The sequence below is a fragment of the Sparus aurata genome, unplaced genomic scaffold (assembly GCF_900880675.1).
Source record: "Sparus aurata unplaced genomic scaffold, fSpaAur1.1, whole genome shotgun sequence".
Taxonomy (NCBI): domain Eukaryota; kingdom Metazoa; phylum Chordata; class Actinopteri; order Spariformes; family Sparidae; genus Sparus; species Sparus aurata.
In genome coordinates, this window is record NW_022045109.1 from 167,268 (window position 1) to 180,985 (window position 13,718).

A 13,718-nucleotide genomic window follows, 5' to 3' on the forward strand; every position below is an offset into this window, starting at 1 on the left:
GTGAACTGGTCTGAGGTGTGGGTACTGGTCTGAGGTGTGGGTACTGGTATGAGGTGTGAACTAGTCTGAGGTGTGGGTACTTGTCTGAGGTGTGGGTTCTGGTCTGAGGTGTGAACTGGTCTGAGGTGTGTGTACTGGTCTGAGGTGTGAACTGGTCTGAGGTGTGGTTACTGGTCTGAGGTGTGGGTGTGAACTGGTCTGAGGTGTGGGTACTGGTCTGAGGTGTGGGTTCTGGTCTGAGGTGTGAACTGGTCTGAGGTGTGTGTACTGGTCTGAGGTGTGGGTACTGGTCTGAGGTGTGGGTACTGGTCTGAGGTGTGAACTGGTCTGAGGTGTGTGAACTGGTCTGAGGTGTGGGTGCTGGTCTGAGATGTGAACTGGTCTGAGGTGTGGGTACTGGTATGAGGTGTGAACTAGTCTGAGGTGTGGGTACTGGTCTGAGGTGTGGGTTCTGGTCTGAGGTGTGAACTGGTCTGAGGTGTGTGGTACTGGTCTGAGGTGTGTACTGGTCTGAGGTGTGTACTGGTCTGAGGTGTGAACTGGTCTGAGGTGTGGGTGCTGGTCTGAGGTGTGGGTTCTGGTCTGAGGTGTGGGTACTGGTCTGAGATGTGGGTTCTGGTCTGAGGTGTGGGTACTGGTCTGAGGTGTGGGAACTGGTCTGAGGTGTGAACTGGTCTGAGGTGTGAACTGGTCTGAGGTGTGGGTTCTGGTCTGAGGTGTGGGTACTGGTCTGAGGTGTGAACTGGTCTGAGGTGTGAACTGGTCTGAGGTGTGGGTGCTGGTCTGAGGTGTGGGTTCTGGTCTGAGGTGTGGGTACTGGTCTGACCTCGAGCCTTGGTCTTGTAGTAGATGAATCCAGCCAGAGATAAGATCAGACCCAGGATCAGTCCAGACGCTCCGATGGCGATCTTGTTTCTCTCAGACTCAGGCATGGACGGGTCTGAGAGACAGACAGGTGAGACAGATAGGTGAGAGACAGACAGGTGAGAGACAGACGGGTTCTCACCCAAGCAGGTGAGACAGACAGGTGATAGACAAGCAGCTGAGAGACAAGTTGAGAGACAGACGGGTGAGAAAAAAGCAGGTGAAAGACAGGGTGAGAGACAAGCAGGTGAGAGACAGACAGGTGATAGACAAGCAACTGAGAGACAAGTCGAGAGACAGACGGGTGAGAGACAAGCAGGTGAAAGACAGACAGGTGAGAGACAAGGAGGTGAGAGACAGACAGGTATAGACAGACAGGTAGAGACAGACAGGTGAGAGACAGACAGGTGAGACAGACAGGTGAGAGGCAGACAGGTGAAACAGACAGGTGAGACAGACAGACAGGTTCTCAGAGACAGACAGGTGATAGACAAGCAGCTGAGAGACAAGTCGAGAGACAGACGGGTGAGAGACCAACAGACAGACAAACAGACAGACAGACAGACAGACAGACAGATGAGAGACAGACAGACAGGTGAGAGACAGACAGGTGAGAGACAGACAGGTATTTACCCCAGTCCGTCACTAGAGGTTCCTTCAGGCTGGCGTGCTCCACCACACAGGAGATCTTCTCTCCAGACCTTCAACACAAACAACACATCAGTACATCAGTACACACTGACTGGACCTGACTGGACCTGATTGGACCTTACTGCACCTGGACCTGACTGGATCTGATTGGACCTGACTGGACCTGATTGGACCTTACTGCACCTGGACCTGACAGGACCTGACTGGATCTGACTGGACCCGATTGGACCTGGACCGGACTAGACCTGATTGGACCTGGACCTGACTGGACCTGATTGGACCTGGACCTGACTGGATCTGATTCGACCTGACTGGACCTGAGTGGACCATCAGATGAACCTGTACCTGGAGGTGGACCTGTACCTGGAGGTGAACCTGAACCTGGCTGTGGACTCACCTGGGCGTGTACTCCAGGTGAGAGTGGATCTGGTAGTACCAATCACCGTCTGCCAGCTCATCAGTGGAAGTGACATCAGAGGTGACTTCCTGTCCGTCTCTGGTCCAGCTCACTTTGATCAGTTTGGGGTAGAAGTCGAAGACGCTGCAGACCAACATGGACCGATGTTTACCACCAGAGGGCGCCACAGACTGAAGCCTGACGTACGGCTTAACTGTAACACAGTGTTGAGACAAAAGTCAAATCAGTTAAAGTCAAAGACATCATGACACCTGTAGGACAAGTGGAGCAGTGCATTGCCTCCCTGTTGAGGAAACTAACACCAGCTGATTAGCTGACTGAGAGCACCTGCCTGCAGTCTTTCAGCAGGATCACTCTGCACTCCAGTGTGGATTCAGACAACAGAGGAGTTCAGGACTGTTCAGCTTGGGTCAAACCACAAAGGAGCTACTGGTATGGATAAACTGAAATTATATTGATGAGAAATGTTTGTTTTGTTTCTGAAAGCAGAAAAGGTTTCTTGCATGATTAGGATAAACTGCAGGCCTATTCATGTTGAGTAGCAGGGAAGCAGCCTGCTGGGTTTTGTTAGTCTCTTTGCTGTTGATTTTGAAATTGATTTCATGCTTCAATGTAAATAATAATTGAGAAATAATATTTGTTGATTGATAAATTAGATGTACATGGTAATCAAATATTGTAAAGATTAAAACAGTTAAGTTAAAGTTAATGATAATTATAATTTGAATAATAAATTTCTTTAAAAAAGACTAAACATTTAAGACATTTGTTTGTTTGAAAGTAATGATGCTTGTACATTTCTGTTTCTGTTTGAAGGTTTTCAACCTAATATCGCCTCCAAAAAGAAAAAAAAATTAAGAAGAGGAAAAGAGTTGTCCCTTTAATTCTTTTATGGTTGGCCAGGCCATTTTTCAAGTTTGGGCAGAAGCTGAGCAGAGTAAACCTCAGGATAACTTGTCACACAGTGACATCATCAATATTATTATCATCATCATCATCATCATCATCATCATCGTCACAGACGTACGGCTTTACTGTAACACAGTGACATCATCACCATCATTGTTGACATTATTATTATTATTATTTATTGAACCCAGATGATGTAATGTGTGCAGATGAACCTGATGATATGAAACATGACCTGATGATCAATAAAGCTGCAGTACCGTGTTTGACCAGCAGGCAGCAACACTCAACACAATGTTGCTACACAAAGTTTTAAATGTACCAGAAGTGAAGAAGCTGACAGCTGTCAGTGTGTTCATGGATCAATAAGTTAATCAGTGTTCAGTGTTCAGTCAGTGTGATCATGGATCAATAAGTTAATCAGTGTTCAGTCAGTGTGATCATGGATCAATAAGTTAATCAGTATTCAGTGTTCAGTCAGTGTGATCATGGATCAATAAGTTAATCAGTATTCAGTGTTCAGTCAGTGTGATCATGGATCAATAAGTTAATCAGTATTCAGTGTTCAGTCAGTGTGATCATGGATCAATAAGTTAATCAGTATTCAGTGTTCAGTCAGTGTGATCATGGATCAATAAGTTAATCAGTGTTCAGTGTTCAGTCAGTGTGATCATGGATCAATAAGTTAATCAGTGTTCAGTGTTCAGTCAGTGTGATCATGGATCAATAAGTTAATCAGTGTTCAGTGTTCAGTCAGTGTGATCATGGATCAATAAGTTAATCAGTGTTCAGTGTTCAGTCAGTGTGATCATGGATCAATAAGTTAATCAGTATTCAGTGTTCAGTCAGTGTGATCATGGATCAATAAGTTAATCAGTGTTCAGTGTTCAGTCAGTGTGTTCATGGATCAATAAGTTAATCAGTATTCAGTGTTCAGTCAGTGTGATCATGGATCAATAAGTTAATCAGTATTCAGAGTTCAGTCAGTGTGATCATGGATCAATAAGTTAATCAGTGTTCAGTGTTCAGTCAGTGTGATCATGGATCAATAAGTTAATCAGTGTTCAGTGTTCAGTCAGTGTGTTCATGGATCAATAAGTTAATCAGTATTCAGTGTTCAGTCAGTGTGATCATGGATCAATAAGTTAATCAGTGTTCAGTCAGTGTGATCATGGATCAATAAGTTAATCAGTGTTCAGTGTTCAGTCAGTGTGATCATGGATCAATAAGTTAATCAGTATTCAGTCAGTGTGATCATGGATCAATAAGTTAATCAGTGTTCAGTCAGTGTGATCATGGATCAATAAGTTAATCAGTGTTCAGTGTTCAGTCAGTGTGATCATGGATCAATAAGTTAATCAGTATTCAGTGTTCAGTCAGTGTGATCATGGATCAATAAGTTAATCAGTGTTCAGTCAGTGTGATCATGGATCAATAAGTTAATCAGTGTTCAGTGTTCAGTCAGTGTGATCATGGATCAATAAGTTAATCAGTGTTCAGTGTTCAGTCAGTGTGATCATGGATCAATAAGTTAATCAGTGTTCAGTGTTCAGTCAGTGTGATCATGGATCAATAAGTTAATCAGTATTCAGTGTTCAGTCAGTGTGATCATGGATCAATAAGTTAATCAGTATTCAGTGTTCAGTCAGTGTGATCATGGATCAATAAGTTAATCAGTGTTCAGTGTTCAGTCAGTGTGATCATGGATCAATAAGTTAATCAATAAGATGATGATGATGTCATGTGTTGATGTTACAGACACAAACTCACCTGACTGAGTCAGAGCTGCACTGTACTCATTCCCAACGTTGTTCTTACAGTACGTCTCCTTCTGAGCTCTCATAGCAGCCAGGTTTGACTTGTCTTTGTTCCAGAACGCAGCGTTCTTCACTCCGTACTCAGTGTATCCAACATATTCTCCAACGCTGCTGCTGAACCTGGTGTACTCCAACTTGTTGTAGTAATACGACCTGATGTACTCGATGTCGTTCAGATCAGAGGAGTTAAAATCACAACGGTCCACCACCTCTTCCATGAATCCATCTGAAGAACACACAGAATCAGAGTGTGTAGATCAGTGCGTATAGATCAGAGAGTATTGATCAGTGTGTAGATCAGAGTGTATAGATCAGAGAGTATTGATCAGAGAGTATTGATCAGTGTGTAGATCAGAGTGTATAGATCAGAGTGTGTAGATCAGAGTGTATAGATCAGAGAGTATTGATCAGAGTGTGTAGATCGGAGTGTATAGATCAGAGAGTATTGATCAGAGTGTGTAGATCAGAGTGTATAGATCAGAGAGTATTGATCAGAGTGTGTAGATCAGAGTGTATAGATCAGAGTGTATAGATCAGAGAGTATTGATCAGTGTGTAGATCAGAGTGTATAGATCAGAGTGTATAGATCAGAGTGTATAGATCAGAGAGTATTGATCAGAGTGTATAGATCAGAGTGTGTAGATCAGAGTGTGTAGATCAGAGTGTGTAGATCAGAGTGTATTGATCAGAGTGTATAGATCAGAGTATTGATGAGTGTGTGTGGTACTGTACCTGCTGTGCAGAGGCTGATGAAGAGGAGGGAGAAGCTGAGAAAGGATGAAGCCATGTTCCTGTGTTCACTTCACACACACAACACTGACACAGTCTGACTGAGAGCCGCTCTAAAAACACAGCACAGGGTCACATGACCTCATCATCAGCTGTTACCAGGCAGACTGCTCTCACTCTGGACGCTCTCTGACACCAACTGAGGCACACACACACACACACACACACACACACACACACACACACACACACACACAGAGGTACACACACAGAGAGGCACACACACACACACACACACACACACACACACAGAGGTACACACACAGAGAGGCACACACACACACAGACAGACACACACAGAGGTACACACACACATACACACACACACACACACACACACACAGCTGCAGGAAGGTTAGAAGAAAGTTCTGAAACAAATCACATAGGAAAATTAAACGTGGACATTATAACTTATATTCTTTGTATCTGGTGTTATTTATTAACAGTGTATTCTTCCTTCATGTGTGTTTTCAGTGATTGTTCTGATGTCACTGTTTCTGTCATATATGTAAATCAGATTCTGCTCCTCTCCATCAGAACACTGACCCAAAGTTCACATCAGAACAATCACTGAAACACCCATTAATCTGAACACTGTTATTAAATAACATCAAATACAAAACAGATCTGAATCAAATCATTGTCTGTGTTTGTGTCTGTGTTTAATTTTCTTCAGTTTCTGTTTTCATTGATCTGATGATCTCTGTCCCTGTTCAGGCTCCAGAACCCTTCAGAACTTGATTCACTTCTGACCTGTCCTACGGAGCCCTGGAGGTGACATGGACGTGTGGCAGGACGGTCTCATCTTTCCCACATGCCCCCCCCCCTCCTCCTTGCTCCATCCACATTAGGTGTGGATTGACGCACTGACTGATGGGCGGCGCTGCACGCTTTATTTATACTGGCCTGGTCACACCTGCGATCCCTTTCTCCTTTCCGGTTCTGCTCATCCTCCGTGGTGGCTGTGGCCCGGCGTGGCAGAGCTGGTGCAGGTGTTTGAGCCTTTGTGGCGTGTCGGAGTGTGGTGGAGCCCGGTTTGGCGTGGCGGATCATCTTGGCGCACGTTTCCTCTCGTTGCACAACAGGTATGCGCACCGCTGTCCTCCTTCCCACTTAGTGTTCCGCAGGGCGCATCGGTGACACGGTTCTCCTTTTTGTTGCTGTAGTGTGGCAGGCTGCTGTCGCCGTGGGGGCCGCGTTGCTCCGCTGGAAGCCCTCCTGAGTGTGGTTGTGCGTCCTCGTGGTAAGTCGGCGTTGTCCGCCCTCCTCTTTCCCTTCTAACCGCTGCTCGACCCCCGGCTAATTGTTAACATTCTGTGCCACAGTTTGGATCAGGCAGAAGCCGTGCAATAACTCTGCTACCTGGCCTGCTGTGACGCTGCGCCGGTGAGCTCCATTTAAACATTCATTCATCGCCACGGCTCCCTGGACGACGCTGCTGTTTTGTGGCTCCATTGTTTGGCTGCTGCTGATTTTAGGCAGCTGTTTTGGTGTCATTTAAAAGATAATTTTTGTTGTTTTCTTTTTTGGTTTTCTGAATTGAGTTTGGGTCCAGCATCCCCCTCACAGAGCTGTCATCAGAGCCCTAATGCTGGGCTCTCTGGGGGCTGCTGCATGGGTTTATTGATTTGAGGAAAAGCTTGATTTATTAATTTGTTTATTGTTAAGTGTAAATTTGAGTTTTTGTATTTTTCATCGTTTTTGTTTAATTGTATTTGAAGATTTAATTGGTTATTTTGGGTTCCTTTTTTTTTTATAATACTTTATTGTTGGTGTGTGTGTGTCTGTGTGTGTGTGAGAGATACCAGCCAGACTGTGAGGCCATTTTAATTCTCCCTCTCTCCTTGTGGACAGGTACTGGAGCTCAGAGCGGCGACCCAATCCCTGGTGGCGGGTTCTTCACTTCTCAGTTGCGTGGGTGTGCAGTGTCACGGGTGATATTATTATTTTGGTTTGTTTCTCCCTCCTCTTTGGTTTCAGGCTGCCGTGGCAAGCCCAGCTCCGTCCATCCCCTTTTTTTGGCCCAGTGATTAATGTGAGATGGCTTGGTAAATTTTGAAACTAAAAAAAGAACCATTGTACAATAAAAGTATTTCTATATTTTGAACACGTTTGGCGTTGTTCGGCAACACTCACCCCTAGCTTCCACCTCGCCACAGACGTTTTTTTTTTTTTACCTCGCGCGCGACTATCTCGCGCCAGTTACCATCTCGCGCGCGCGACTTACCATCTCGCACGCGCCAGTTACTCTATCTCACTTGCACTCTGGCTCGATTGGATTGGTACGGAGGAAGTGCCGCTGTGAAAGGTAGGTATTTTAGTAAATGTCGTTTTATATGATAATATACACACATCCATCGTAAATTGTTTGTCCTGATTGACATCAGTCATTGCTGCAACGTTATTTGACAACTCGTCCATCATCATGGCTAGCTTAATCGCTAAAAGCATTACACAATAATACACTTTATTAGCGTCTGTTGAACACTTCAATTGAGTTATTATTAATTTACTGTTCTCCAAAAAGATGGATGATGACCTCCAGACTTTCCTGCAGCAACGTCGGGTTGCAGAGGAAACCATTGAAAAGATGGAAGAAGACAAGGTAAATTGAAGTTTGTGTTAGAATTAATTTGATTATTCACACATGTACTTGGTACACAGTGCCCATAGAAACAAGTATCTTTTGCTTGTTTCTGTGGGCACTGTGCACCAAGTTCTACAAGAGCGTGTACTGTTGTTTCACACACGGCTAGCTCCCAGTAAGTTTACCATGGATGGTTGTGACATCAATATTGCTAATAATCAAATCCTGTATTGAGAAAAAGAACAGGATTTTCACTTCTGGTACCTCAGTTGAGCATAGTTTTTCAATGTTTGTGATTCAAACTATGCCATGTGTGAACGTGTGTTTGTGCACTTTTGTATTCCTCTTTCAACTTATTAGTTGACATCAGGCTGCTTTATGAATGGTTTTGATTTTTATATGACGTTATATAGAACTGCTGTGATATAGACAGACACAGCAAGCCTGGGAAAATAATCCCTTTTCACTATTCTTATAGTTATCTTATATTTTGTGTTGCAGATTGATGCCTCAGTTATTCCTCTTATGGGGGAAAGTGATCTTGCGAAGTACCTCCCCAGTTATGGGGATAGGGTTGCTGTGATAGCCTTCTGCCGAAAAAGGGATAAAGACTCAAGAAAGGAAGAAATCATTGACAGAATAAGAGGCAGGTTTCTGGGAGAAACTCAAGGTTCTCAGAGATCAGCACCATCGACATCCACTCGCATTAGGGTAGTTCCGAGGCTTGGTAACAAAAATGGAGAGAAAAAACAGAGGAGGTTAGAATTAGGGTGGATGGACTATGATTCTGCAGAGCAGCAATTTAAGCAGGTACGAGCTGTTAAAGGAGGAGGTACAAGATCCTTGACAATTGAAAAAACTAAAACTGTTGGTGAAATCAGAGTAATAGCAGAAGCCATTTATTTCCCCAATGGACATTCTAAAAGAAAAAAGCTCTCTGACTATCAGACAGAACTCAGAGACTTTGCACAGCGTCCGCTTGACTCTTCCAGCACAGTAGAGGCGATTTATGATCATACTAAAGTTCGTCTACTAAGATTGTATCTTTGCACAAAACTCACCAAAGACGCAAACCAGCCCTCAAACTCTTCTGCATCCCAGTCTCCTGCAACACAATCCTATGCACTGGAGCCACCTGCCTCCCAGCACTTTGCCCTCGAGCCACCTACCTCCCAATGCTTGATCTTTGAGACACCTGCCTTGCCACACTCTGCCCTCGAGCCACCTGCCTCACAGCACTCTGACCTTGAGTCGCATGTATACATCAATGCTGGCACCCCAGAGGTATATATATTAATTATTTTTGCATAATGTCCTGACAACCCAGAAGTTTCTGTTGAATTCAACTCACATTATTTCAATGTTCTTTTCTAATGATACGGGTGATATATTTTTTCAGGTATTCTACAGACGTTTTGTCAACACGTCAACAGTAAACAGGTATTTCCTAACTCCCAGTGTTTGTTGCCAGGCTACAATAATCATAGATCATTTGTGGCTTACTATGTTACAAGTAAAAGTCCTGCAATAAATGTTTTACTACTACTAGTATAAATAAAGCTGCCATGGATGATAAACACTCTTGATGAACTGTTATGCTAATACAGTTGTCTATTCCCAATGTATTTTTATGAACATGCTCCATACAGTACTGAACTGGAGAGCAATTTGGATGACACACTGCCAGTTATTCCTCAATGTAGTAGTCCAACTACAGCACAACATGTAAGTACATCCTCCTTTGTACATTTCCTTTTACAAATGAATATAATTAATTAAGTACTGTATTATCTACAGTACTCAGTCTTTAATGTCTTTGTACCCTAAATGTTTATTGAAATAATTAACTTCAGATGAGTGTTTTAATTACTGTTGGTGACACAAACCCACTTACTGTATATTGGCAGGCTAGAGAGCAGACACATCAGCGGACAGACCAGAAGATGGCCCTACCTACACATTACTGAGTTATACTATCCACATTGGGTTTCAGCTATAACTAAGAAATACATATTTAGTCCTTATTGACTTATTTTGATTTGCCTTTCACTGTTAACTTGATTTGGTAGTGACATTTTAGAAGACAGTGATCCTGGAGAAGAAATTGAAATGATGTCATCTCCTCGTCCTGACAGTCCAGTCAGTGTAAGTAATGACCATCTAAATTAATAGTAGCACATGTTTCTGTTTGTGTTCAAGTTGTTGAGGGGCTGACCAGAGCAGTTACAATGAGAAACCAATTTTACTGCTGTGTCTTATACGAACTGTATGTTCACAGTCACCAAATTATTAGTGGTCTGATAATTCAGAGAAAGTTATGTTTATTTAACTCTTCATCCAAAGGCTCTTGATGACCTTGTTGAAGTTTTGAACGACTTCAGACGAGACAACACCTGTGAATACTCTACTTTGACAGTGGTGGTCAGAAGAAAGCGCATTTTTCAAAGTGCCATTACTGCACTAGGTAATGTTCCTATAATTCCTTTCAGTTTAGGTATGGATAATCCCCTTTACCTTTAGACTGGTCGCCAATGGCATCAAGCTGTTGGGGTTGAGATTGTATTTTCGGACCCAAATGCAGACAACGGAGACAGGAAGTAGTGAAGTGAAGATTTATTGGACAAACTGGTGCTGGAGGGTGAAGTGGATGAGATGAGGGGCTTGCAGGCAGGAAAGGAGGGTCGAATAGAGCTGGTGTGGAGGGACTCAGGAGAACACAAGCAGAGCAGAGCGGAACGGCGCTGGAGACCTCTGTTGAATGCAATACAGAGAAAAGGCATGAGCACAAATGCAAGAACGCAGAAAACACTAAGTGGCAGCACCGTCAAGTCACCGTATACGATGCAATAATCTACCTCCGAAGTGGTGGGGAGACCAGACAGATATAGCCAGTGGGTGATGAGATGAACCAGCAGGTGAGGGAGAAAGGAGGGGGGAAAGGCAAAACATAGAACACACAAACAGGCTGCCACAGCAGCACCGTAACACAAGCTAAATTGATAGAGTATAGGGTCATTTATTTATGATTGCTACCTCATTCAGATTGATTATGCAGTCACTATGGGTAAGAATACACCATCATTGTCTTTTTCAGGTTAAGGTTACTTTGATTGGCACAAACGCCCAAAAATTGAGTTTGTGGGGGAACAGGCAGAAGACCATGGTGGGCCAACACGAGAATTTTTCAGGTATGATAATGATTTTTTTTGTACACATACACACTCTTCGGAAAACGTATCTCAAATATAAAGAGACAAGGTTTTAAAAGCAACCCCACCCCATTCTGCCTTTAAGAAGTAGACTACTGGTAGGTAAATTTTTAGTAACCAAAACTTTATCATTCTTTTTTTGTAAAAGGCTTCTGATGAAAGAGGTCCGGTCCATGGGAGTCTTTGAGGGACAGGAAGGAAACCTGTTCTTCACATATAATCAGTCTGCCTTGGATAAGAAGTGTTATTACACAGCAGGAAGACTGACTGCCTGGTCTCTTGTGCATGGTGGTCCAGGTCTTGGGTCATTACACCCCACATTGTTTAAGATGATGTGTGGGCTGGATGCTGATGTGCAAAACGTCCAGTGTGAGGTATTGCCTGACAGGGATGTCCAGGAAAAACTCCAGAAGGTATTCTTTTTTTACACTGACAGTGTTCTGTTATACTTGATATGTTTGTTGAGGTACTGAACAGACACAGACAGATGTTAACGCTTGAGTCTTAGCTGTTCTCTTGTTCTGAAGTTCATTGACATTTTTTCTTAGATCCAACAGTGCAGCACAGACAAAGACTGGATCTGTCTTCGTCCATCTTTGGAGGACTGGATAGCTGACTGTGGAGTCCCAGAAGTCTGTGGAGCTCATGTCCAAAATGTTCAGCAGATTTTCGGACAGGTTGTGAGGCACTTCATTTTCCACAGGTACCACTGTCAGTGTGCTGAGTTTGTAGATTGTGGTGTAGAAAAGTAAAACGTTTTTATGAAAAGTTGGATTGAGAATGCGATAAATTTATACAGCAAGGTGCTATGCTGTAACCACCTGTGTTTTTGTGTTCATCTAGCTAAACTGATTAAGTACTACTAGGTAGGATTGCGTGTTCCTCCACATACGTTACATCCTACTATTACAGCTACTTACTGTCATGTGAAAAGAAGCACTGGTGACTTCATGTGTATCAGAAGAGACACGCGGTTGTCTACACCCTCCCACATGGCCAACTGTGGGTTAGCAGTGCGATTCATTACAAGGGAAGAGAACATGTGGGAAGTGGACAACTTGGACAAAAAGGGGCAAAAATTAAAAAAGATTTGAAATAGTGTTTGACTCCAAAATTTGGTTTCTTTCCAGTTTTACTGTGATAGCTCAGATGGATGCAGACAAAGGCTTCTGTATGGCTTAGTGCTAATAATTGTGTGCATGAACACTGGTCTCCACCTGATTGTATTTACATAATAACACCTGTTTGGTCTTAGGTCAGCTAACATGATGAACCAGTTCATAGAAGGTATGAACTCATGTGGAAGACTATGGGACACAGTGAAGAGACACTGGAAGGCTTTCCAGAAGGTGTTCACACATGAAGAGGGACCACTGACAAGATTAGCATTCCGGGAATTATTCTCAGTTCAGTGGAGTGATGAGGGGACTAACCGCAGAGATGCTGAGGAAGAAACAATGTTTTCATGGGAAATTCTCCTCAACACAATTGAAGGTGTGTTCTTTGTTGTGTGATAAAAACAATCAAATATGAACCTGGGATAGACTGTGTGCGTGGGTGTGTGTGTGTGTGTGTGTCTTTTTTGAGGACTTGCTGGTATTTGTGAGTGGAGCAGATGCAGTACCGCCACTAGGTTTCCAAAAGCAGGTGGAGATCCAATTCTTTGATCAGGAAGATGCTACCAGACGCTTTCCATTCGCCTCGACCTGCGCTTTGACCTTTTCCCTTCCAAGAGGTGTTCAGTCTGAGGAAGAACTGACAGACATCCTCACAGATGCAGTTCGTGGGTCACTGGGCTTTGGCAAAGTGTAATTTAAAAGGATCTAAGTTTTTGTTTTGTTTTTTTCAAGAAAAAAGCAACATTCATAAGCTTCATTAGGCTTCAGCAGTTGGTACATGTAGTAAAATATATTTTTCTAAGAACAGTATTTTGATTGTGAGACCAACAGAGATAAATGCATGTAGAGATGTGGGGAGTATGTGTTAGGAGTTATCAATGTAGTTTACCTGTGCTTTGAATGCAGTCTTGAGAAAGATTGTTGATCATTCATTGTCAAATTAATTGTTTTTCATGTAGTTTACCTGTGCCTTAAATTCAGTGTGGAGAGAGATCGTCGATCATTCATTGTCAATTTTTTTTTTTTTTTGTGTGTTTGGCATGCATGTTCTATTCTGCTCAATAGTCTTGTTATTTAACTTGGCTTTAAGTTAAGCTTTTTTATTAAATGTTATTTAAACCGGTCTGAATGGTAGAGTGTGTTAATACGAATATAACTTGCACATCTGCAGTGTTGGAGGTGTCTCCTAAGAAGATAAAGTATCAAGTTGACTAATAGCTATTTTTCAGTACCTCTAGAGTGTAGAAATGGAACCAAATGGATTACAAGCGGGTAAGGGTACATGTATGGTAATTACATGCCATGTTTTATTCATAAAATAAAGTCATTGATTTCAATTTATAACACATTATACAG

The 13,718-nt window shown here is 42.9% G+C and overlaps 2 protein-coding genes and 1 long non-coding RNA gene across 3 annotated transcripts in view; 1 reads left to right on the forward strand and 2 right to left on the reverse strand.

Moving 5' to 3' along the window:
* The window catches only part of LOC115577687 (HLA class II histocompatibility antigen, DRB1-4 beta chain-like), a 6,246-nt gene extending 767 nt beyond the window's left edge, over nucleotides 1-5,479 (reverse strand). The window contains exons 1-5 of the mRNA XM_030410595.1: nucleotides 5,392-5,479; nucleotides 4,613-4,885; nucleotides 1,913-2,126; nucleotides 1,498-1,565; nucleotides 827-940 (exon numbers count right to left, since the gene is read on the reverse strand). Coding sequence (XP_030266455.1) covers nucleotides 827-940; nucleotides 1,498-1,565; nucleotides 1,913-2,126; nucleotides 4,613-4,885; nucleotides 5,392-5,446 — 724 coding nt within the window. The 5' untranslated portion in view covers nucleotides 5,447-5,479. The remainder of the gene's footprint in view (nucleotides 1-826; nucleotides 941-1,497; nucleotides 1,566-1,912; nucleotides 2,127-4,612; nucleotides 4,886-5,391) is intronic.
* Nucleotides 2,123-12,874, forward strand: LOC115577686 (uncharacterized). The gene is made up of 15 exons (XM_030410594.1): nucleotides 2,123-2,365; nucleotides 6,166-6,533; nucleotides 6,615-6,691; nucleotides 6,774-6,834; nucleotides 7,303-7,756; nucleotides 7,976-8,053; nucleotides 8,537-9,319; nucleotides 9,435-9,475; nucleotides 9,685-9,760; nucleotides 9,943-10,002; nucleotides 10,171-10,180; nucleotides 10,379-10,499; nucleotides 11,130-11,223; nucleotides 11,393-11,657; nucleotides 11,793-12,874. Exons 6-10 carry the CDS (start codon nucleotides 7,976-7,978, stop codon nucleotides 10,000-10,002), a joined length of 1,038 nt encoding a protein of 345 aa, XP_030266454.1. The 5' UTR covers nucleotides 2,123-2,365; nucleotides 6,166-6,533; nucleotides 6,615-6,691; nucleotides 6,774-6,834; nucleotides 7,303-7,756; the 3' UTR covers nucleotides 10,171-10,180; nucleotides 10,379-10,499; nucleotides 11,130-11,223; nucleotides 11,393-11,657; nucleotides 11,793-12,874.
* On the reverse strand, nucleotides 10,634-12,966 carry LOC115577690 (uncharacterized). Its single transcript, XR_003983245.1, has 2 exons — nucleotides 12,869-12,966; nucleotides 10,634-10,786 (listed from the first exon to the last, which is right to left on the reverse strand). It is a non-coding gene; the product is annotated as an uncharacterized LOC115577690 (long non-coding RNA).
* Between the last annotated feature and the right edge of the window lie 752 nt (nucleotides 12,967-13,718).

Coding starts and splice junctions, on each gene's coding strand:
- LOC115577686 (XM_030410594.1), top strand. CDS start 7,976: ATGGATGATGACCTCCAGACTTTCCTGCAGCAACGTCGGGTTGCAGAG. Junction 8,054..8,536: donor AAAAGATGGAAGAAGACAAG/GTAAATTGAAGT, acceptor TTTGTGTTGCAG/ATTGATGCCTCAGTTATTCC. Junction 9,761..9,942: donor GTCCAACTACAGCACAACAT/GTAAGTACATCC, acceptor GTATATTGGCAG/GCTAGAGAGCAGACACATCA.